This window comes from Oryctolagus cuniculus, chromosome 2 (genome assembly GCF_051225735.1).
Source record: "Oryctolagus cuniculus isolate XC-2025 breed Fujian yellow rabbit chromosome 2, ASM5122573v1, whole genome shotgun sequence".
Lineage (NCBI taxonomy): Eukaryota > Metazoa > Chordata > Mammalia > Lagomorpha > Leporidae > Oryctolagus > Oryctolagus cuniculus.
In genome coordinates, this window is record NC_142868.1 from 77,119,812 (window position 1) to 77,144,929 (window position 25,118).

At 42.3% G+C, this 25,118-nt stretch overlaps 1 protein-coding gene across 6 annotated transcripts in view; it reads right to left on the bottom strand.

The window, feature by feature from the left end:
• TUSC3 (tumor suppressor candidate 3) overlaps positions 1-3,160 on the bottom strand; it is a 214,047-nt gene extending 210,887 nt beyond the window's left edge. For 2 of the 6 annotated variants that reach the window (XM_070068482.2, XM_070068481.2), the window contains exon 1: positions 2,848-3,160. In XM_070068482.2, coding sequence (XP_069924583.1) covers positions 2,848-2,985 — 138 coding nt within the window. In that variant the 5' untranslated portion in view covers positions 2,986-3,160. Of the gene's footprint in view, positions 1-2,463; positions 2,700-2,847 lie in introns of those variants that run through there. The other 4 variants (XM_070068484.2, XM_070068486.2, XM_070068488.2 and 1 more) reach the window with 4 other exon arrangements.
• Positions 3,161-25,118: the final 21,958 nt, after the last annotated feature.

Genomic DNA, 25,118 nt, shown 5'->3' on the forward strand with positions numbered 1-25,118 from the left:
GAAAATGTTTTTCATGAAGCAGCACACACACGTATGTATATCCATACACGTATAGGTATTCACCCACTCATACGCAAAATGAGACCCATCTTGTTTACACCATCCATGGCCTGGTGAAGCTGGCCCTGGTGGTCAGTTTGTTCTCTTTGGTCACTAGCACCTTGGTGATGTAGAGCAAAGTGAGGCAAACCCAGATGGTAGAATTGCACATGGACCTGAGGTCTATGAAGGGCACCATGATGCTGATGCTCCTGCCGGGAATCTCATTTGCCATCCTTCCCTGGAGGCCCTCCAGTAAGATTCTTGGGAAGAACTATGGTTACCTCATGCACTCTCTGATTTACTTCCAGGGATTCAAAAATAATTTTTTTAAATCCTTGGAACACTATCAATTTTGTGATGCAAAAACTCCCTCCAAGGAAAGTATTACACAACCTAAAAATTGGATACCTCACTATTTCATAATAACAGATCATATACTTCAGAGACCATATAACGTATTATAAAGTTTATTTACAAAAACCCAATCAGTATAATATCACATTGCAAAATCTCATGCTATCCAATTTAAATGCTTTCATTTAAATGAAGAACATGTGATAATAGCTACCGGTTATCATTTGCTATGTCGGAGGCACTGCACTGTACACTTTATTCAATCCAAACAATCTTGAAATGTTAAGTGGTTTGGCTAGTGTCACAAATTTAAATGGAGGCAGAGTTGTAACTGGACCATCAGTCTGACTCAGATCCCAGTGGCAGAGGTGGGGGTTTGGCCTAGCAGTTAGGATTCCCATGAACCACACTGGAGTACCTAGTTTGGATACCCAGCTCTGGCTCCTGACTCCAGCTTCCTGCTCACGCAGTGATGGCTCTAGCAACTGGGTCCCTATCACTCACTGACATGGGAGAAACTGAATTGAATTCTCAGCTCCTAGTGCTTACAGGCATGTGGGGATGAACCAGTAGACAGGAGCATGCTCTCGCATTTGCTAGCTAGATCTGCTTCTCAAGTAATCAAATAGATTAACCAAAGTGTTAACTACTGCTGTCAGAATTATTACTTCCTTAAAAGCAACTAACATCTATTAATTCTAGAATCAACTTCAGACTTCAATATAGCTTGCCGAGAAAGAAGGAAAACACTATTCATGCCATGTCAACTATTATGAAACGTATGTCATTAGTATTTATTACAGTAATAATAAGTTCCAATTGCTATACTTTCTGGCTCAGTGGTGTTAAACCTTATCCTGGGCCTCAGGCTGAGTTAACAAGGAAGAAAGAAATCATGTCCGATCAAAACCACCCTAGAATACTTCTTGATAAGTACCACACTGATGACCAACCATTTCTCATCATTTTCAGCATAGAATGTTTTTCTCCCGGTGTGTGAACTGTGTACTATTACTAGTCAATATTTGAGACAGACATACGCATAGAATATCAGAGGCGTACCTATTTGTTACTCCACTTTAACATATATGTTAGTATTAGTCTCTCTTGCTTATGAAAAATAATGTTTTGGAAAACATTATTTAATCCACAACAATGCATTCTTTATTTTTCACTTTTAAAAACTTCTTTTAGAAAAAATATTTTCATAAAAATACATAATTTAAAATGATGCTAAGTTATCACAGGTTTTCACATACTAATAGTGCAACTGGAGCTGGTAAGATGCTACAAACATGTACTTTTTAAATCCTTTTTCCTTCAGTTAGTGTAGTAATAATCTTCCTAATTCCTCATTTCTTACTGCCTGGTGCTCTGATAATTCCCAACAAAAAACACCTTAATACTTTTGAACCTCCTCCCCTTCTTTCGGATGAACTATCAAAACTACAACACTTGGAATATGGCATAGAAACAAAAAGTACTAGAAAACTATTTGCAACTTTTATTTGTAAATGTAAAAACTAACACTTTCTAGAACACCACCAAGAATTTTATACACTAAGAGAAAAAAACTAAAGGGAAGTAGCTGATACTGAATTCACAGTTGTTTAAAGAGAAAACAAATGCTTTTCACCCGAGGCTGTTTTTCTCACCTGAGGCCGTTTTTCTCACTCTGTCAAAAAAATTTTGGTAATACCTTGACCCTGATTCCCACTCGAGTCACGTGTCGGTGTATAACCTCGCCAGGAAAACCATCTGGAACTGTATTACCAAAATGGCCCACAATTAAAAACCCCCGATTACATTCCCAAAATAAGTTTTTCTAAAACTGTCACACCATTTATTGATAACTGAAATCCACAACTTTGCCAGCACTTTAAATGTACTTAATCACTTCAAATTCCGCCTTCAAAGTTACTAACGGCCTAAGACGGCAATCAGGCGATCCGAACTTGACAGGAACTGCCGTGATACTGACCTCATTCTCACAATTACTGACCTCATTCTCACAATTATACAGAATGCAACATAACGCTTTAAAACGCATAAAAACAAATAACTTACAACAGGCTTTCAGTATGGTATGCTGCGTCCTTACATGAACATCGAAGGAAGCGGAGTAAAAATAAGGAACAGCTTCCTGCAGGTCTGTAAGGACTTCATTTTTACAACACACCCTGCCGGCCGCCCACGGACACGGAGCCCCATGTCTGCAAGGTGAGGGGGTCAGAGACGGTCAAGCAAACCCCCGGCGGGGTGCTGATGGAGCCAGGACCCGGCTCCCCCGGTCGCCGCCCAGCCGCCACGCCCCGCGGCCTCCCACCCACGCGGCTCACGCCCCGCCGCCGCCATCGCCCACGCCCCGCCGCCCCGCTGCCTAGCAACGCGGCGAGGCTGCCTAGCAACCCGGCCCGCCCCACGCGGGAAAGCCAACGGGGCTCGCTCTACCTCCTTCTTCTTCTGTCCTCCCCCGAGCTGGATGCAGAGGAGCAGGAGCAGGAGCAGAAAGGGAAAACTGCCCGTGGGCAGGTACCGCAGCCGCCGCCCCGCCTGTCTCCGGCGTGAAGGAGCGCCCCTGGCACCCATCGCCGCAGGGCAGTGTCTCCTCCACGCGCGGTAGCCGTGCGCGCCCAGCTCCTACCGCGCCTCACGCTTGCCAGGCCAGTCGCTGGGAGCCTCCGGACTAGGCCCTCGGGGTGGCAGCCGCCTCGCGAGGGACCCGGGTGGCGGCCGAGGACGTGGAGGAGGAGACTGACAGAGCATCCGGTTCACCGGGAGAGGGACCTGGAAAGGAGCGGGATGGGGCAGGAAGTGGGCGTGGCGAGGGAACCGAGGCGCGGGGCGAGCTGCGGGGAGTTCTCCCGCGGCCCCGCGCGGCCGGCTCACACGCGGCCGAGGGGGAAGGCGGCGCTGCACCTGCCAGTCCCACGCTTCACCTGGAGCCTCGGACGGATGAGGAAGGGAAGCGTTGAGGAATAAAGAAGAACCGGTTCCATCTGGCCACCAGCTGGCTCCATCCCCTTGGAGGCACTTTTAGGGGGTACACCTGGGTTTTCTCCTGTTGCAGCCCCCAAAGGAGGGGCCCGAGACGCCCATCTCGCCTCCCACAGTTGGGTCACTCTCGTTAGGTTACTGCAGCGCCCAGGTGCGAAGCACATTGATGTGATTGCTGTTCTCTTGAATATTTGAACGCCGATAGCAGCCGACTGCTTATTAAATATCAGATAAAGAAGAGGCACTTTTAGATTTGTTTATTTTATTTGGAAGGCAGAATTAGGAGGACACAGATCTTCCATCCGCTGGTTCACTCCCCAAGTGGCCTCAGTGGAGCCAGGAGCTTCCTCTCGGGCTTCCACGTGGCTGGTGGGGTTGCAAACATTTGGGCCATCTTTGCTGCTGTCCCGGGTGGTGGAGCACTTGGGGCGCCAAGAGTTACCCATATGCGTGCCAGCATCACACATCAGTACCCAGAGGTACTTACTGTTCTAGTGTTTCATGTATACCACTTTTACTCCTCTACATCAGGATTGCTTCATTAGTGCCATAACATGTTGTGTAATTTGATGGAGTTCTAGATCCTGGGTCAAAATACCATATTTAAATACAGGAAATTAGAGGTATAGGATTACCAAGGCATCAGTTACAACGAAAGAGCATTATGAAAATTAAACCAAGTCACCTCCTTTCTCATGCTGGAAGACAAACACTTGTATTTGGAAGGATACCAGACGGCAATGTCTAATCATTCAACTTCACAGTGGGGTTGGGACCAAGATGCTTAGAACTGTAAGATGGTGACCAACTCCGTGGGATAAGAGATGCAAATAAATTCTGCCATCCCATGCAATCTAGTAGCAGGTCTGGAATTACGGGAGTCCTGATTTAGGACTTATTACAATATTTCAAAATGCCTTCAACAATTGTTCTGAGATATGAAAAATCTGTAATATGTATGGGAAACAAAGTCATAAATTCTGCTAATACTACATGCAGTGGCTTCTTGCCAGCCTTTACACTTGTGAGGTAGTGATAGAAACAGGGTTATACAACTGCAAAAAGGAAGACCTTTCTCTCTCTCTGTCTCTCTCTCTCACTGTCCACTCTGCCTGTCAAAAAAATAATTAAAAAAATTTTTAAAAAATGGGGTTATAATTTTTTTTCACTACAGGTTTCACAGACGCTCTGGAATTTCATGGACTCCAGATGAAGACACTTTTCCCATAATAATGTTATCAGATATCTTGTAATACAATAATTTTCAGATAAAGAAATCAAGGCCCAGAAAAACAATGGGAGTCGGGCCCTGTAAGGCCTAACTATGCTACATCAACATTTTAAAGGAAAGTTGTGAATAAATTTATCTCAGGCTTTTGATTTATGAGCATTTTCCCAGTATTATCACTACTTTAAAAAAAAAAAAACTTTAAACAGATTAAACTTAACAGTTGGTTTGAACACAGCTGAACAATCAAAGAGGTTCAGAAAGCCGGTTTCTAGCAGTAAGCAGGAAGCTTTTCTGAGGGCTGAACATGAAAGAAAAGTAAAGAAATTACTTAACTGGCTACAGCTGGGCATTTGCCGTGGGCACACGCTGATGGGAGGTCCCTAGACTTGTAACCAGCTGTGTGTGATTGGCTAACTTGTTTTTTCAAATCACAAGGGAAGTTTCCGAGTCCAGGTGTATTCACATAAGCAGTCCAGCTTCAGGAACAACCTTAGGCTAGTGGCCTACTTGGTTTGGTTTAATACCCCTAAAGGAACAGCTCCTTGCTTTTCCTTGAGATATGTGAATATGGCCTCTACTTCTGTCTTACTAAAGAGTAATTATCTGTTTTATATCAGTTAAACATCACATTTGCTCAGCACGACAAAATCCATCATCCTCTCCGTTCTCTGAAACTTTTCTTCATTTCTGTGACTATTGCTACCACCATTCTTTCTCACTACCCATTTTCAGCATCTCAGAGCTACCTTTGATTTTCATTCTCTCAAAGCATGCTGCCACCTGTATTACCAGCATCCTACGGTGTCTTAAGAATTTTCCCTTTCCCATTTTATTACTAGCGTTAACTAAAATAACATTATATATCATAATTAGTTAATCCTCCTTGACTTGCTTAAAATCTTAGCATCCTCCTCCACCAGCATAATCCAGGGCTACTTAATCTGCCTTCCTGCATTCTATTCTTGGTAGAGCAGCCAGAGTGAGCCTCCTAACACATGAACCAGTGCAAAGGATTCTATGTGTCCTCATCTGAAAAAACAGCCAACCATGCCCTCAGGACCTTATACTACCTTTCATCGGGCTACCTTCCCAATTTCATGTCCTGTTTTTCTTCTGCTTTCTTACTCTGCTCCAGAAATACCAGCTGTCTTGTGTTCCCTACATATACCGTGCACACTTGCTCTGTAGCCCTCATTTTACTATTTCCTTTGTATTATAAGCCTTTTCACCTAGATAAATGTTTACATGGTGTACCTGGTTACTTTATTCAGGTCAACACTCAGATCTCCTAAAATGCCAGCTCCTAATCTTTCAAAGTAAAATATCTAAAATACAAACTCCCTATCCTTAACACACACACCGTTAGCTTTTTATAGGATCAGCAGTTGTACTGCCTGACAGTATGCTCTTGTATTCTTTTTCTAATCCTCCTTCATTAAGATGTAAATTCTATTTATAATTTTGAATGCAGCTTATCAGCACTTAAATAAAAATTTCAAACAGGAATAAAGTGATGCTGAATATTATAATTCTATCAATAAGTAACATTTCCCACAGATACTTACACTAATCGAAATCTATAATTATTCTATAAGTAATGCTTTTCAATGTAATTTTCCTTTTTCATGTTTAATAATATTAAACACAGTCAAAATATGTTATTTTGATCCATTGGATACTGCTAATAACTGTAATGATAAGTCAGTCCAAAAAGTAAATTGTAATAAAGCTTTATAGTCACAAGATGTTTAAATCAGATTTCAATTTACATATTTATATGTATATTATATGTATATGTACATTTATAATTTATATTATTCTATTGCAAAGAAGAGTGATTAGTGGGTCAATAAGACATTCAAGCCCTGCCCACCAAAAATAGGATAAAATTATATTGTGTTATGTTACTGGTAAGAGAGCAAATAGGCTCACCCACCTTGAACAACTTTTTTTCAGTAAATACATACTTGTTTTAATGTGCATCGCTTTATTATGCTTCACAGATACTGCATCTTTTACAAATTGAATGCTTTGGCAGTCCTTCATGGAAAAGGTGCATCAGTGTGGTGGAATGAGAAGGCCATGCCAAGATGGCCACTGGCAAGTGAGCATCATTTACTCAGGAATGGCTTCAAAACCCCCTGGGAAACCACCTGGCAATGGAGCCTGCCTGGCAACGGGCTGTGATTGGTTAGGGCATAAACCACTCCTTGACTGAACTGGCTGCCTCAGCTGTATAAGCTGCTGTACCAACTGAAATAAACAAGTCTGCATGCTGCTCACCTCTGGTCTGCTTTCACCCAACTCCTGACTCCACGTCTCTTGCCCCCACCATGCTCCTCCTCTCAGAACGAATCTACAGCAACACATCAGCACAATTTTTTCTAGCATGTATGCTCACTTCACGTCACATATTGGTAATTCTCAAAATATTTCAAACTTTTCCATTATTATATCTGTTATGGTGATCTGTGATCAGTGATCTTTTTTTAAAAAATATTGATTTATTTGAAAGAACTACAGAGAGAGATCGATCTTCTGTTTGCTGGTACACTGTGTACAAATGGCCACAACAGCAAGCTCTAGGCCAGGCTGACACCAGGAGCTTGATTTGGGTCTCCTACATGGGTGAAAGGGGCCCAAACACTTGGGCCATCTTCCACTGCATTTCCAGGCCATCAGCAGGGAGATGGATTAGAAAAAGAGCAACCAAGACATGATCCCGCACCTGTACCAGCTGCCAGTGTCACACGTGGCAGCTTTGTTTGCTACTCCATAACGCCAGCACCAGTGATCTCTGATGTTACTACAATAAATATTTAGGGGTACCACAACCCATGCCCATATGAGATGATGATCTACATCAATAAAGTTTATGTTCTGACTGCTCCATTGACCAGCCATTTCCTGTCTCTCCTCCTCTCCTCAGGCCTGCCTATTCTCAGAGACACAACCACATTGAAATTAGGCCAGTTAATAGTCCTACGGTGACTTCTTAAGTGTTCAAATGAAGAATCATACATTTCTCATTTTAAGTCAAAAACTAGAAATGATTAAACTTAGTGAGTTAGGCATGCCAAAAGCCAAGATCAGCTGACAGCAGGGCCTCTTGAACCAACCAGATAGTCAAGCTATGAATGAACAGGATGAGTTCTTGGAGCAAATTAGCAGTGGGACTCCTGTGAACATACAAGTGATAAGAAAGTGAAACGGTCTTACTGCTGATAAGGCAAAACTTTGCAGGTCTGAATAAAAGATCAAACCAGCCACAACATTCCCTGAGAACACAGCCTATTTCAGAGCAAGGCCCTGCCACAAGTTATTCAGAAGACGGACTGGCGCTGTGGTGCAGCACTTAAAGCCACTGCCTGCAGTGCTGCTATCCCATATGGGCACCAGTTTGAGTCCCGGCTGCTCCACTTCTGATCCAGCTCTCTGCCATGGCCTGGGAAAGCAGTAGAAGATGGCTCAAGTCCTTGGAACCCTGCACCCGCGTGGGAGACCCAGAAGAAGCTCCTGGCTCCTGCATTCGGATCGGCACAGCTCTGGCCATTGTGGCCATCTTGGGGATTAAACCAGCAGATGGAAGAGCTCTCTCTCTCTCTTCCTCTGCCTCTGCTTCTCTGTAACTCTGCCTTTAAAAAAAAGTTATTCAGAAGATAAGCAAAGATCATTGATGAAGGCAGCTACACCGAACAATGGATTTTTCATATGGGTGAAGTAGCCTTATATTGGAAGACAATGTCATGTAGGACACTCAAACTAAGAGAAGTCAGTTTCTGGCCTCAGAGCTTCAAAGGAGAGGTTGATGTTTATGCGAGCCTAATGCGGCTAATGACTAAGTGGAAGCTAATGTTTATTTACTGTTCTGTAAATTCTAGAGGCCTTAAGATTTACTATACCCGTGGTCTAGAAACAGGAGCAAAGCCTGGATGATATTTTATATTATGATTTATTATATTTTATATTATGATTTATTTATATTATGAGTTATTAAATATTATTAGGCTCACAATTGAGACCTACTACTCAGAAATTAAAGATGCTTTTCGAAATTTTGCTACATATTGTCAATGCACCTGATCACCCAACAACTATGATGGAACTGTTCAACACAATTAGTGTTCTTCTCACGGGCTGCTAACACAATATCTATTCTGCAAGTCATGGATCATGGAATAAATTTTACATTAAAGCCTCATTACTTAAGAAATACATATATCTATGGCTGTAGTTGCCATGGATAACGATTCCTCCAATGGACTTAGGCAAAAAAATTTGAAAACCTTCTGGAAAGGGTCCACCATGCTAAATACCATTTAAGATCATTTGTGGGCCTGATGTTGTGGCATATAGGAAAATCCCCTGCCTGTAACACTGGCATCCTGTATGAGTACTGATTCAAGCCGGCAGGGCTCCACTTCAGATCCGGCTTTCTGCAGATGTGTCTGGGAAAGCAACAGAAGGAGCCCCCATGGCCTTAGGCCCCTGCACCAATGTTGGAGAGCTGGATAGTACATCCTTGGCTGTTGTGGCCATTTGGGGAGTGACCAGAGGATGCAAGATCTCTCTCTCTGTAACTCTCCCTTTGAAAAATAAATAAATCTTTAAAACATAACAAGAAAAAAAAAGGACATTTATGAGTTATGGGAGGAGGTCACAATAAGAACATTAACGCTGAGTTTGGAAGAAGTTGAATCTAACTTCATTGATGACTTTGAGGGGTTCAAGACAAGTAGAGGAAGTAACTGCAGATATGGAACCAAACAAGAAATTAGAAGTGGTCCTTAAAGATGTGACTGCATTACAGCATTCTTATGCTAAAACTTTAATAAGAATGGGGAGCTGCTTATTAAAGATGAGCAAAGAAACTGTTTTTTTGTTTTTTGTTTTTTTTTTGTTTTGTTTTGTTTTTGTTTTTGACAAGCAGAGTGGACAGTGAGAGAGAGAGACAGAGAGAAAGGTCTTCCTTTGCTGTTGGTTCACCCTCTAATGGCCGCCGCGGCCAGCGCGCTGCAGCCGGCGCACCGCGCTGATCCGATGGCAGGAGCCAGGTACTTATCCTGGTCTCCCATGGGGTGCAGGACCCAAGGACTTGGGCCATCCCCCACTGCACTCCCTGACATAGAATCTATTCCTGTGGAAGATACTGTAAGTATTATTGAATTGACAACAAAGCAGTCAAAATATTTGACACTTTTAATTGTTAAGGCAGCATGGTTCAAAAGGACCGACTCCAATTTTGAAAGAAGTTCTACTTTTTTGGTAAAATACAGAACAGCTCATGCTACAGAGAAATCCAATCTTCATTGTTGTCTAATTTTAAGAGATTCCCACAGCAACCTCAGACACCAGCAACCAGCACCCTGATCAGTGAGCAGCCATCAAAATCAAAGAGGACATTCCATTAGCCAAAAGATGAGGATTCACTGTAGACTATAAAAAATATTTAGGGGCAGCGCTGTGGTGCAGCGGGTTAATGCCGTGGCCTGAAGCACCAGCATCCTATATGGGTGCAGGTTCAGGACCTGGCTGCTCCACTTCTGACCCAGTTCTCTGCTATGGCCTGGAAAAGCAGTAGAAGATGGCCCAAGTCTTTGGGCCCCTGCACCCATGTGGGAGACCTGGAAGAATCTCCTGGCTCCTGGCTTTGGATTGGTGCAGCTCTGGCCATTGTGGCCAATTGGGGAGTGAACCAGCAGATGGTTGGGGAGTGAACCAGCAGATGGAAGACCTCTGTCTCTCTCTCTGCCTCTCCTCTCTCTGTGTTCCTCTCTCTGTGTAACTCTGACTTTCAAATAAATAAATAAATATTTTTTAAAAATTAGCATTTTAGTCATATATCTAATTAAGGTATAAATTGTTTTTTCAAACATAATGCTATTGCATACTCAATAGACTAAAATATAGTGAAAACATAACTTTTATATGCACTTGAAAGCAAAAAAACAATTGTGTGACTTGATCTATTGCAATATTTGCTTTGTTGCAATGGTCTGAAAATGAACCTGAATTATCTCCAAATGTATGTCTATAAGCTGCTGTGAAATATGAACTCCCACAGATTTGTCCAAATATAGTGCAGAGTTGGACAAACTGTTATCTACACTGGGCTGTGTCTCCAAGGTGATCCCAGTACCCATGCAAAGTTTTTGTTCAAAAAAACACAATGTTGCTAAATGACAAAATGTACATTTCCCACCCCATATTGCCAAACTATTTTCAGTAATTTTCCACTTGCACCCCCTTCTGAAATGTTCTTTTTCCTTATTGTGCTGATTGCCCTTTTTTGTTTTTTCTCCCCTTTTCATTCTTGCTTAACCATTTTTGTTCCCAACCTGTTCTCTCCCTCTCTTACTCTCTCTCTAATGATTTACTTATTTATTATTTGAAAGGCAGAGTTACAGAAAGGCAGAGGCATAGTGAGGTCTTCCATCTGTTGGTTCACTCTCCAAACGGCCACAATGGCCAGAACTGAGCTTATCTGAAGCCAGGAGCTTCCTCCGGGTCTCCCATGTGGTGCAGGGACCCAAGGACTTGGACCATCTTCCACTGCTTTCCCAGCCATAGCAGAGAGCTGGATCAGAAGTGGAGCAGGCCGGCGCCTTGCTCACTAGGCTAATCCTCCACCTCGCGGCGCCAGCACACCGGGTTCTAGTCCCGGTCGGGGCGCCAGATTTTGTCCCAGTTGCCCCTCTTCCAGGCCAGCTCTCTGCTGTGGCCAGGGAGTACAGTGGAGGATGGCCCAGGTGCTTGGGCCCTGCACCCCATGGGAGACCAGGAGAAGTACCTGGCTCCTGCCATCGGATCAGCGCGGCGCGCCGGCCGTGACAGCCATTGGAGGGTGAACCAACAGCAAAGGAAGACCTTTCTCTCTGTCTCTCTCTCTCTCACTGTCCACTCTGCCTGTCAAAAAATAAAAAAAATTTAAAAATAAAAAAAAGAAGTGGAGCAGCTGGGACATGAAGTGGCACCTATATGGGATGCTGGCACTGCAGGTGGCGGCTTTACCTACTGCACCACAGTGCTGGCCCCTCCATCCCTGTTTTCTTAAAAGCCTCCATTATCTTCTTATTTTGTAGTAGAACTCAAGTCATAATAGAATGTCTCCCCTACTGCAGTAGTCTGCATAAAATCTGTCTTAACGTCTATAATGTGCATACAGTACTGTTTTTCTGTGATACAACTAAAGCCAAATATACCTGCATACTACCAAACAGTTCTACATGGACACATATTCAACAAGTGAAATATACAAGTGTATATAACAGCTTTGTTCATAAAAGTGGGAACCTAGGAAGAGCCAGCCATAAACCACAGAACTGATAAGTAATTTGATGTAGTCATATTATACATCAAATGTAATGCACTAACCACATCTACGTAGCACCCTACGTGAAACGTACAACATAAGGATGCAGACAGGAAGTTAAGGTATGGGGTTTAAAGCAGGCAAATGGTTGCTCTTGAGCTGAGGGAACAGTGGCTGGAAGGAGCCTAAGAAAGGACTAGAAATATCCTATGAACTATTTCTTGATCTGAATTCTCATTATCCCATCAGTGTGCATTCGTTATGAAAATGTGTCAAGCCATAAATGATTTATTTAGATATGCTATATTTCAGTATAAAATTGCTTTTTATAAGTAATTTCATAAAAAGTTTCTTTTAGGGGAAGGTGTTGTAGTACAATGGGTTAAGCCACCACATGGGATGCTCACATCTGGTATCAGGGTGCCTAGGATCAGGTAAATATATATTATATTTATAGAAATATATCAAATTGTAGATTGTATTAAATGCCATGGATGCAAAGGAATGTATAGAGGAACAATGAAGTGATATGAAGTATCTAACAGCTAAAACGTACTCCTTGTTAATTGTTTTTCAATGTATATTGATGGCTTTCATTTCCTCTCCTTTGGAAAGAATTAAAATAATTCTGTGGGGGTTTTATTTGTAAAATGTTAATATTTATAACTTGCTGGGATTTGTATTGTTTGTAACTATTGAAAATTACTATGAGAAGTTTTTACTGTTACTTTCCAATGTGAAAGAGATATCCAGTTTTCCATGCTCCTAGAAGGATGTAATGGAAGGATATTGTAGATCTCTGAGGCACCCATGCACACTTCCCTGCCTCCACTCCTGTTGCATCCTGCTAGAAGGACCTTGTCTGTGCTTCCTGCCCACCAAAATCTTGCCCACCCTTCAGTGCAGAGCTCACATATTACCTCCTTGTGCTTGCTGACTCCTGGCCAGCAGTAAAGTCACTTCTTTGATTTCTATCTATTCATTTGTAAATAGCATTTACTATGGTTGTCAAAGAATATAAGACATAACTCATAACTATCTAAAGACAAAAATATTTACAAGCAATCTTGTCAAAACATGCAATAATAAATAACCGTGATTGTTAGGATTTTTGCTTTTCTTTTAAAAATAAACTATCTTTTTAAAACATGAAAGGATATAAAATTTTTTTGTGATAATAATACACTTCTAACTGAGCACACAATAGCATAATGATTTTATAGAAGAAGATTAAATTCTAATTTTACTCCTTGTGTATAGTATTCTTGTGAAAATATGTAGTTAAGGATTTTACATACAGATATGTAATTCAGGAGTTTGACCCCTGGGAGACTAGATCCAGGATTGAATAGGCCAAAGAATAACTTAGGAACCTTGTGCAACTTCATACTTCTTTATTCACAATAGTGAGAAAAAATGTACATAGGGAAATAACCACTTGTCCACAACGTCCCTCAGCTTTCTATATGAGCTTATTGACAGTGGTGGCTCATTGCCAAGCAGTTACATAACAGAGTTGTAGACAGCTGGCCAAGCAGGTGGGCTTGTTGGTTACTATGACATCAGCTGCCATAGAGGCACAGAGATAAGGGGATAAGGGCATAAAGGCTTGGAAATTTGATCAGTTTCACTTCTCAGCCTCATCTTTCCCAACACTCCACCACCCCCTCAAGTTTCCTCACCTCATCATCTACACATCTACACATCCATTATCTTCTGGGAATGTCATTGTGTGAGGAGAACACATGAAGTGTGAAACTATGCATCCAAAGGCCACAACAGCAATACATACCACAGCAACAAATTACAATTGAGCATGCAATACTGTATGTAACCATTAGGCTTGTCCACCATCCGTGTGTTAGGGATATCTGCCAGTCTCAATGGGAGTCTCCAGTCTTCCACTTGATGCTCAGTGTGATGTTTCTCATGCAAAGTGACAAGGCTTGGATTACATTACCATGAGCATCATATATATATATATATATATATATACACACATATATATAAACACACACACATACATACAACATTAAGTCTTTAGTATGGTGCACACACCACTTTAGGCTGCTGTAAGGATGTCTAATGCCATGTGATTTTTGTTGTTTAGTACAGTTCCTCATTCAACAGGCCTAATGCTTTGCATTAAAAGTGTGGAGTGTATGCAGGGCCAATGCAATAACCACAGCTTGAGTAATTGTAGTAGCTGCATGTGGAGAGAGCAGGGCAAGTGGGTAATACCCCCATGCTGTACATTTTACTTGGTGCCAAGTCTTGTGGACATCACAGGGAAGGCATCTGGGAAGTGTAGGGGTCCATTGCTTGGGTAGATACAGTCATCCCCACATATAGCATCCCACTCACTATAAGACAAATAAGGTTATCTGTAGGATCCACAAGGCACCTGAAGGCACAGGACAGGCACCTGCTACACTGTTGGGATTCCCTTTCTCCACTGGTATTTAAGTCACGTGCTATACAGCTAAACACAGATGCAGGAGCCCATCCCATTTGAGACTCATTCTCCATTCTGTGCATTTTGGCACATATGATGGTGGCTATATTACCAGTTCATAAAGCCAGCCCACACAAACCCACACAGAATAACCCACCATGTCTGGGTCTTATTGTACTGCTCCGAGACTAAAGCCTTCATATAAGTTCAAGCGTTGTTCCATAATGGGTCAGAAGAATTCCAACTTTCCAACCAAGTCTAGTCTCGGTCAATAGATGTGATTACCTTACAAGGCAATCCAGTTTCAGAACTGATAGTTAATTTGTGCACACTCGACATGCCAATTAGTTGTCACCATTGCAAAGGCATTTGCCCAGTTTGCTAAAGATAAAAAGACAAAGAAGTTCATGGCACCAACAATGGCAAATCCCCATTATGGGTAAAATACAAGCAAGAGATATATATTGAGGTAACACTTCAGCTGGAAAAAGGAGTTGTTTTTTTATACCAGACTTAATGAAGCATAGCCTTTATTGGGTAGATTTTGTTTAAGGATTTATGTATTTATTTGAAAGTCAGAGTTACACAGGGAGAGAGAGAAAGAGAGGTCTTCCATCTGCTGTTTCACTCCTCAATTGGCTACAATAGCTGGAGCTGCACTGCTCCAAAGCCAGGAGCCAAGAGCTTCTTCCAGGTTGCCCTAGGGTTACAGGGGCCTAAGGACATGGGCCATCTTCTATTGCTTTCTCAGGCCATAGCAGAGAGCTGGATTGGAAGTGGGACAGCCGAGACTCAAACTGGTACCCATATGGAATGCCAGCATTGTGAGCAGTGGGTTTACTCATGATGCCACAGCCCTGGGCCCTATTTAGTACTGTTCTTCATATAGGGATACTGGAGAGACTAACATTGGCCACAAAATTAAAACAAAGGTACCCTTGAACAAGGTAGCGGCCCCTTCCTTGCATGGGTAATGAACTTTGATCACAGGAGGCCAGGTGGCTGTTATTCATGGTGTTAGCTCCAGGTCATGTTCTAGTTCTGCCCAACCGCCAACAACAAATCAAATCAGGCATTGCTGGCTTTCATATCCTCCATGGCCACTGCCAGGTGACATACTCCCCTGGCTCAAGGGCCATGGGAGCTGGCAACAAAACATGGTTTTGACTTCCAAAATCTGTTTCAACAGAAGGTCAGTGGTTTGCACCTGTAGCTGAATGGGCTCTGCTGAGAATTGCAACAAAGCCTCTACAGAAACCCGTGCTCCTGCTCATGGCTATTCATTCAACAGTTGCTAAAGACAAAAAGACAAAGAACACAGTCCATAGTCCCTTGGTCTATCCCACCAGGATGCCCGAGTTGGCTTCTTTATGCTTCAATAGGCTGTTTTATACCATTCAATCATTCCAGCTGCTTAGGGATGCTATGGTGAATGTAACTTCCAGTCAGTACTTAGGTGCTTGGCCCAGTCATGCAATCCAGGGCCTGTAAAATGGCTCCCTGGTCACCCATACCTGGCACATAGTCTGTTCAAGGCATGGAAGATCACTCACTGGTCGGGGTGCCTAACAATAATGGCAAAGAGCAGTCATGTAGCAGTTTCCACACAAGTCACAACATACCTGTTCCTGTTAAATCAGGCAAAAACCTCATCAAGTCCATTTGCCACTCTCAAAGGCCACTCACCCCCTCATCACAGTTCCAGTGGCCACTAGCACTCAACAAGGATTCTGCTGGGAACAGTCAGTTCTTACAAGCATCTAGAATCTCCTGAGAGTTTACAGAAAAGTTTCAAGCTTTCACTATAGCCCACACCATTTTTCTTGTTCCAAATGCAGCACATGCTGATGTAACCACCGAGCAGCATCATTTGGGGAGGACTTTCCAAACAATGTGCCTTAGCCAGAATGTGAGTCTCATTCTCTGGAAAGACAAGAGGCGCATGACCTGTCACATGAAACTCAATGATTTTCTCTTTGTGTCCCATCTCCCACAAGTCTTGCCACATTACTTCTCTCCAAAAGGGCTAATGCATAACCATCCAGTTCTGTGCATGCCATGTTGCTACCCAAACAGGCCCCAATAGGCAGCTCAGCTGTCTGTGCAGAAAGCAATGGCTGAGGTTTCATTGACAATGACCAACCACACTGTTCACAATTCAGCCTATTGACTGCTTTGCTGATTACCTAATTCCTACCAAATTGTCTCTGTGGAAGACTAGGAAGCCACCACAGCCCACCGCAGAGGATGTCTTCTGCTGGGTCCATCCTTGTGCCAGGCCTCTGCAGGGTTCTGCAGAGTCCCATCCTACAATGTATTAGGTACTGGTTCCACAGCACACAGGACCTTGGGGAAATTATTGTCAATGACATGTCATAGTTCCCCAAATCCCTTGTAATTCAATGGGCTTGCAATTAAAACTTCTTGCTGTTGCAAGTAGGCACCCCTCGTTACCAATGTGGGCATCTGTGTTGTCCCACTATGTGGCTTCAGTGCCCAGTCTCATATTCAGCCAACAATAGGGTATGAGGTACACACAGTGACAGTAGTATTGCCCATTATGCTTTCAGTAGCCATCAAGGCAGCATACACTGCAATGACTTGTTTCCAATTAAGGAGTACTGAGTTTATGCTGCTTTCCAGATTTAGGACCAAAACCCAGGAGGCTGTCTCAGCCTTTTATGCTGTTGCAAATGTTCAACAAGACCCTTGTGTAGGGACACGCACATCAAGCTTACACTGGCGGGTTGCATCCAACACACTGAAGGCCTGGGTAGCTTGTACGTTTTGCTTAGCTGCTGTGAGAGCCACTTATTCTTGCTCATGCCTTTCCCAACTGATGCTTTCCTTGACCAAATGAATTTATGCCAAATGTGGGATAAGCACTCTATATACCAATAATCCTACAGATTCATGTAATTCTTTTACAATTGTTGAGCTTGGAAAAGCCTGGATCTTATCTTTCACTGTTTCAGAGATGACCTTTGTTTCACCTGACCATATAACTCCTAAGAATATAACAGAGTGCAGGTCCCTGTGTTCTGGACTTGTGGATTGCCCAGTCAGATGACTTTAGATGCCCAGCAAAGTAGGAATACTTGCTTCCAAATCTGCAGTAGAGTCACAGGTTATCGTCACAGCATCCATGTAATGAAACATCTACATAGCTGGACACACATGCCTCTGCACCAAGTCTGCTGCTATTAAACCTTGACACAACAGGGGGCTATGTAGATAGCCTTGTGGAAGAATAGTGAATCCATCCTAAAGGAAGGCAAAGTGGTTTCAACTCTCAGGAGATATTTCAATAGAGATGAAAGCCTTCATTTGATCTAAAACAAAACAGTAAATTCCAAGTTCATGGCTGACGTGGCCCATGATGTCTGTCACCGATGGAACTACTGCAGCCAGAGGAGGCACAACTTCATTAAGCTCCCGGTAATCTTCCATCATTCTGGCTTTGTCACAGGCTGCACTGATGTATTAAATGTGCTATGAGCAGGCCTACCCACCTTCTTCAGTTCCCAGGTGGTTCTGGTAGTTTAGTCACGACCCCCTGGAAATATCTACTTTTTAGTATTTGTCCCCTGCCTGGGTGTGGGTAGCTGCAATGGTGGGTGGGCAGCATGCCCTCCTAGCACTACTTTAACCACATGCACTTGCAAGCAGGTCTCCTCCATTGCATTTTTCAGCTTCAGGCCCTGCAGGACACCTATACCCAAAATGTACTCAGGTATGGGGATATACATACACAGTACATTCCCGGGATGGTAGGTACCCTATTAGCAAAGGCAAGTTCACCACCTTTACTAGGATAGAGTGTCCTCAATAGCCAACTATGGCTACAGGGAGGCCAGGAAACTTCTCAGGGTTGTTGTGCAACAGTGTGTATTCAGCCCCCGTATCAACCAGTGCCCGCACACTCTGAACATTAGAGGGACTCCAATGGATATTAAGTTCCCCGTGTGACCTCTGGTCCCCACCAGTCCCAGCCAGGTGAGTACCTTGGCCTAACCCCTAATGCAATAAAAATGCCCAATTGTCACAAGTGGCCATTCTAAACAGATTATAGTGCCTCAGGAAATCCTGTAGCTACACTGCCCAGATGCTTGGTGTCCACCTGGGAGCTTTGATCAAACTAAGCTTCTTAAGTGACCAGATTCATTGTTCAGGTTTCAGTTGCTGCCACAGTTCTAGCAGTACCTTGTTAGTCTGTCCATCTAACTTTTCCCTGCCTGTCCCTGCTGCCAGGAGATGGACTTTTATTAGGCCATACCCTTCTCTGTCCTCTCAGGTCTTAGTTGGAACCTCTTTAGTAAACACAGTCTCAGCCTCCCTCAAATCAGTAACAGTATGAGTAATCACACTGACTGGCAGTCCCACATACAGGGCATATATTGTCACCAAGGAAGCAAAGCAGAAGGAGCAGACTACAACACTGGGACCCACACTTCTGCCGTGACAACTTCCTCATCTGGCCCAGGAGTCCAAACATTATAGATATTATTACACATAACCAGTTTGTGCAACAGTTGCTGTAACTCAGCATACTAATGGCCCCAGGTAAATACCCAGCAATGTGCCAGCTCAAGTGAGCAATAGCCATGAGCCAATCCAAAAGACAGTGAGTGATTCCCTGCTGTATGATGGGCAGTTGAGATTCTCTGACACAGTGTCAGTTTGTCCATCTCACCCTGAATGCAAAATTCCATCCACTACTATATTCTGTAGACAAAATAACCAAGCTGTGAGAGATTCAGACATCTTCCTAAACTTCCCTCCCAGATCCACTAGCTACTTGGGTGTATGGGTGGAACACTGAATGCTCAACAGCTTAAGGGGGCACCTGCAGCTATCCCAGGGGAGCCTCAATTGCTGGCTGTTTATCTTTAGAGAAATCACCAGATGGGCTTTGAGCAGAACAGGAGGCTCAAGGCCATCCTCATCACTGGGAGATGCATCCACTACAATCAGGGGGTCACCTCCAGCATCAGAGGCAGACAGCAGCAGCCCCTCCCTCCAGGGCACAGATAGTATCCGCTTGTGTCCTTTTATCCTCTCTCTCTCCTCTGAGATGAATTTGCAGGCCTGACTCCCACAACTCCCAAGACTCCACTTGCACTCTATCATCTTCTGCTCGAGGATCCATCAGAGTGAACCAGTCCACAGTTCCAGCCTCAATTTGAGTGTCTTTGTTATCAAAAGCTCCTCCAAGGGCATGCAATGCCTGTTCCACACTAGCATGTTGTGCCTCACTCCAGCGCACTCTGGGGAGGCACCCAGCTGACAAAGCCTCAGGCACCAGGTACCACACACATGTGAACAGTCAACCCTAAATCTCCGAGGGAAAAAAGGGGAAAAAGCCTTTATCATTTTGGCCTGCATCAAACCCTGCCAACTCTGCCAAGTGTAATAGGTCTGGATTCAGATATGCCAAAGGATAACTAAGGAGTCTTGTGCAAGTTCACCCCTCTTTATTCGCAGTGGTGGGCAAAAATGTACACAGGAAAATAACTGCTTGTTCATGGCAACTGACTGGACTGTAAGGAGCTTTCCATACCCAACCACAGCCCCCAATTCCTTCTATGAGCTTACAGACAACAGTGACTCATCGCCAAGCAGTTCTATAACAGCACTGTGGTCAGTTAGCCAAACAGGTGGGCCTCTTGGTTGCCACTGACATCTGTTGCCTTAAAGGCACAGAGACAAGGGGGTAAGGGCTTAAAAGCTTGGGGAATTTGATCCATTTCATTTCCCAGCCTCATCTTCCCAACTATATATAGATATATGTGGACAGCAGTAGAGAATCACTCGCTCTCTCTCTCATATATATATATATATATATATATATGTATATATATATCATATATAATCAGAGACTATAACTTATTAGTATATTAAACAATGTTTACATACAATTAAAATATAACTTATCAGTATATTAAACAATTTCTATATCATAAATGTAGTAGGTTGTTAAAAACTCTAATATCTTTCTAAATAAATGAACAAAATCAGATGTGTTACCTTGCATACATATTGGAATGTCTCAATAATCACAGGGCCTAATATACTCAAAAATTTGTGTTCATTGACATCTTTAACCAAGGTAACTACTTTTGTTTTCTCCTGAGATAAAAGATAACACTAAAAGAAACAGCAACTATTCAGCTATCTTTTCTTAGCGAGCATGAAAAAAAATTTACTCTCAGGTGAGTAAATATATATCTATATATGATATATATTTCATTCTATTACACATATATTCATTCAAATTATACATATATTCATTATACATATATTCATTCAAAGGCATATTTTCTTCATTTACAGCTCTCCTAAGAAGTAAGGTTAAAAAAAATAAGTAATTTCCATTTTATTTCTTACTTAAAAATTATCCAGGTACCCAATGATTATCAAGAGTTAGCTTCATCATATAAGGAAGTAGTACCAAAGAAATTCTCTAATTCTGTAGGTGTTCTGTAGTTGCACTGTCCAGTACAGAAGCCATCAGCCACTACTGTAAATATTGAGTTTTTGAATCATGTTTAGTGCGACTGAGGAACTGAATATTTAACTCTAATTAATTTAACTGCCACATTGGCTATTAAAGTAATTGCTATTGGGCTGAACAGTCTGAAGGCTCAGTTAAGAACCTGGAATGTAATCTTAGCTAAAACAATATGTCTTCATGATTGGCACCATTATAAGAATTTTATAAAAGTAAATCTTTTAAAAATTTCTGCTGCTATCATTCTATTTGTTTAATTTGTAAAGTATTTTTAAGAAATGCTTTAAGAAATAGTGATAATTTACTCACAAAATCAATTTACAAAATTTAAACTATAATCAATTTAACTCTGGTCTTGTATAGAGCTAAATGTTGTGCTGCTATTATTTTTGTATTGTAAAGCAAATTCTATATATAATCTATGTTGAGCCAAAGGCTTTTCCTTCATCCTGGACTTAGGTCTTTATTTTTAATTAAAAATTATAGCAATGAAGTTTGTTATGTAAATATACTTTTTAGCCTTTGCTATTTTTAAGCTAATGAAGCATGCTATGGGTTCTCTTTTTTAAGCAAGTATTCATGTTTACTCTAGATAGTCTCAGAGTGTACATATGCCAAGGAAATGATTTTTCTAATCTTTTATTCTTGAAAATTTCCCAGCATTGCAAAAAGAACAGAAAAAGAATAAAGGGGAAAAAAAGTAAAATGGAGCCGAGTTCAAATATTAAATTACCACTGTAATATGCAGCTTACCCCCCATCTACTGGGAGAGGAGAGAATGTTTAGATGCATTTTAACATATACACACAAGAGAAGGCATCCTAGACAATTTCATAAAGCTATACCAATAAAAATTTAGGAATTACTGAGCTCCAGAACAAAACTGAAGTTCCATATGAAACCAAATACTCTCCTTTCTAGATGATAAAGACAGTCTCCCCGTGTTTCCTCTCAGTGTGAGTGGCAGTGACTGAACATCTTACTAGTGCTAAAGTTCCCCTGAGTAGTCACTGTTATTCCAGATTGTCTCTGGGAAATCTCCCCAGCCAGAGGCAGAGCGTGTGTTATAGTCAGAAAGCGTAGAGGACACAGGTGTTTGGCCTGAACGAGTTGCACTTTCAGACTGAGACAGCACCAAGGGGAGAACTCCAGTGCTGTGCAACCTAGTGGCTCTGGAACTTGCCCAACGGCTAATTAATCCTAATGAGAGGCCAAACAAAACCCTCTGGCTCGGGGCAATTAAGACTAAATAGTTTCTTATAAGATTATGGGAGAAGACTTTATAAGATTTTCAAATGATAGCCCGAGGCAATGTTTACCCACAGAAGATTAGTGTAAAGACATTTTCTGAACTTCTCAGCACTGGCTCAAATATGGACTTATCTGATCTATGGTCTTTCTCCTTTAAGGGACAAGCTCTCATTTACACAAGACACTAAACAAGTAGACCATAGACGTAAGACTTCAAGTCCAGAAAACAATTTCACCAAGAAATAATATAAATCAGATCAGATAATGAAAAAGTACAAAGAGGACATATGCCTCAAAAAGCAAAGAAAACAGATACAATTGACACTTGAACAACGCGGGTTTGAAATGTGCAGGGTTTGAGACAGTTTGTAAAAAACTGGCACACATCCTAGAAATACTGAAAAAATTAAGAGAAATTTAGGTATGTCCCAAATGCATAAAATGTAAGGAGAGGGGCTGGCGTCATGGCATAGTGGGTAAAGCCACTGCCTGCGACACTGGCACACTGGCATCCCATATGGGAGCCACCTTGAATCCTGGCTGCTCCATCTGTGATCCAACTCCTGCTAATGTACCTGGATAACCAGCGAAAAATGGTCCAAGTGTTTGGGCCCTGCCACTCATGTGGGAAACTTGGAGGAACCTCATTTTTTCTGGCTTCGGCCTGGTCCAGCCCTTGCTGTTGTGGCCGTCTGGGAAATACATCAGTGGATGGCAGTATCTCTCTTCCTCCCTTCTTCCCTCCCTCCCTCTGTGTAACACAAATAAATAAATCTTTAAGAAAAGTAGATAATAGCCTGTTTTATCACTCACTACCATAAAATATATACAAATATATTTTAAAATACTAAAATTTATCAAAATTTATCTAAATGCTTACAGACTCTACCTGGTGCCATTGCAAACCAAGAACACTGCAAAAAATATGAACTAAAATCATAACTGAATAGAAGTAACTGTGGCACACAATAGACTAATGTAGAACTTTCAGAGACACATTCTATTGCTATTGTGGTAAGCGAGAATTCACTTAAAATGCCTCCAGTGATGCTCATCATCCATACAGAAGCAGGTCCCGTCTCCAGTAAAAAGTGAATTCTCAACATCTCCTCTTCTTTTTCACCACATATAATGCACATGACACACACACAAAACACGTCAGTTGGTTGCTTATGTTATCAGTATGGTTTCTAGACAGCAGCAAGCTATTTCTAATTTAAATTTAGGGGAGTGGAAAATTATACCCATTGTATAATTACTAGGGAGCAGAGACACCTGCGCAGTCCATAGACATGGGCCTAGTGACCATCAGAGCTGGGAGGAGATGCTCAATGCAGTCAACCTCATGCACTCTCAGCAGCAACCAGGAACCTCTAGAGGCTGACACCAAGACAGAGGCACAGAGAGAAGATTCCTGGCAGGGGGACCATTGGAGTAAGAATAATCTTTTCTACAAATGGTGCTGGCAAAACTGGATGTACATATGCAGAACAATGAAATTGGATTCACACCTCTCACCATATACAAAATTCCACCCAAGATGGATCAAAGACATAAATTTAAGACCTGAGACTATAAAGTTGCTGGAAGAAAATGTTGAGGAAACACTCTAAGACATTGGTGTAGGGGATAACTTCCTGGACAAGACCCCTAATGCACAGGCAACAGAAGCAAAATTAAGAAAACTCAGAAGCTGCTTCAAAGCAAACAAAATGATCAATTGAGTTAAGAGACATCCAATACACTGGGGAAAAATATCTGCAAACTACCCATCCTACAAAGGATTAATTAATATCCAGAATATATCAGTAACCTAGGAAAAAAAAAAAACACAACCAATCTAATTAAGAAATGGGCAAAGGACCTCAATAGAGTTCTCAACAGAAGGAATACATGAAAAAAATGCTCATCATCACTATCCACCACGGAAATGCAAATCAAAATCACAAGGAAATACCACCTCACCCCCCATGTCTCCAAAAGACAGGGCTATTCCAATGCTGGCCATGATGTGAACAAAGGGTAACAATTACACTCTGTTGGTCAGAATGCAAATTAATGCAGCCGCTATGGAATAGAGTATGGAAACTTATTTATTTATTTATTTATTTATTTAAAGATTGATTTATTTATTTGAAAGGCAGAGTTACAGAGAGGCAGAGGCAGAGAGAGAGAGAGAGAAAAGAAAGTCTTCCATCTGCTGGTTTATTCCCCCAAATGGCTGCAATAGCTGGAGCTGTGCCCGTCCGAAGCCAGGAGCCAGGAGCCAGGAGCTTCTTCCGGGTCTCCCATGAGGGCGCAGGGGCCCAATGACTTGGGCCATCTTCAGAAATGGAGCAGTTGGGACTCGAACTGGCACACATAGGGGATGTTGGCACTGCAGGCGGCAGCTTTACCCACTATACCACAGCTCTGGCCCCTGGAAACTTCTTTTAAAAAAGAACCGTCTGAAGGTAATATATGCTGGTGTGGAAGCTCTGAAGAGACTTGGATGTTGGTATATATTGAAGAGCGAATCATCTGCTGCCATTTCACTAAAAACATTTCTCCCTATTTAGAGAAAGAAGATTTCTTAGAAGAGAAAAACTCCTAGGAGATGTTTGAAAATAAGGCTACTATAGAAGGTAGTTTGGAATAGTCACCTCATAAATATATGGGGCAGAAATAGGAGAGCCATAGTGGAAGCATGAATGAGGTTCATTTGGATACAAAGGAGGAGGTGGTGGGAGGGAGCCTAGTAAGTGTCAGCAGAAAGCTCACTGTTCAAGGCAGCTACCTAGTGTCAAACGATCTGAACAGTTATTTCATTTGTCTTCACCAGTCAGTACCTACCTCAGGATCAAGATCATCCAGACAGTTTCCAGTTGTTTCAGTTCCACTTCGGACGGATTCCCAAGGAGCTCATCTTCATCAAGGTCCTTGTACATCTCCATGTACAAGTACTTCTCCATGATGCAGCAGTATA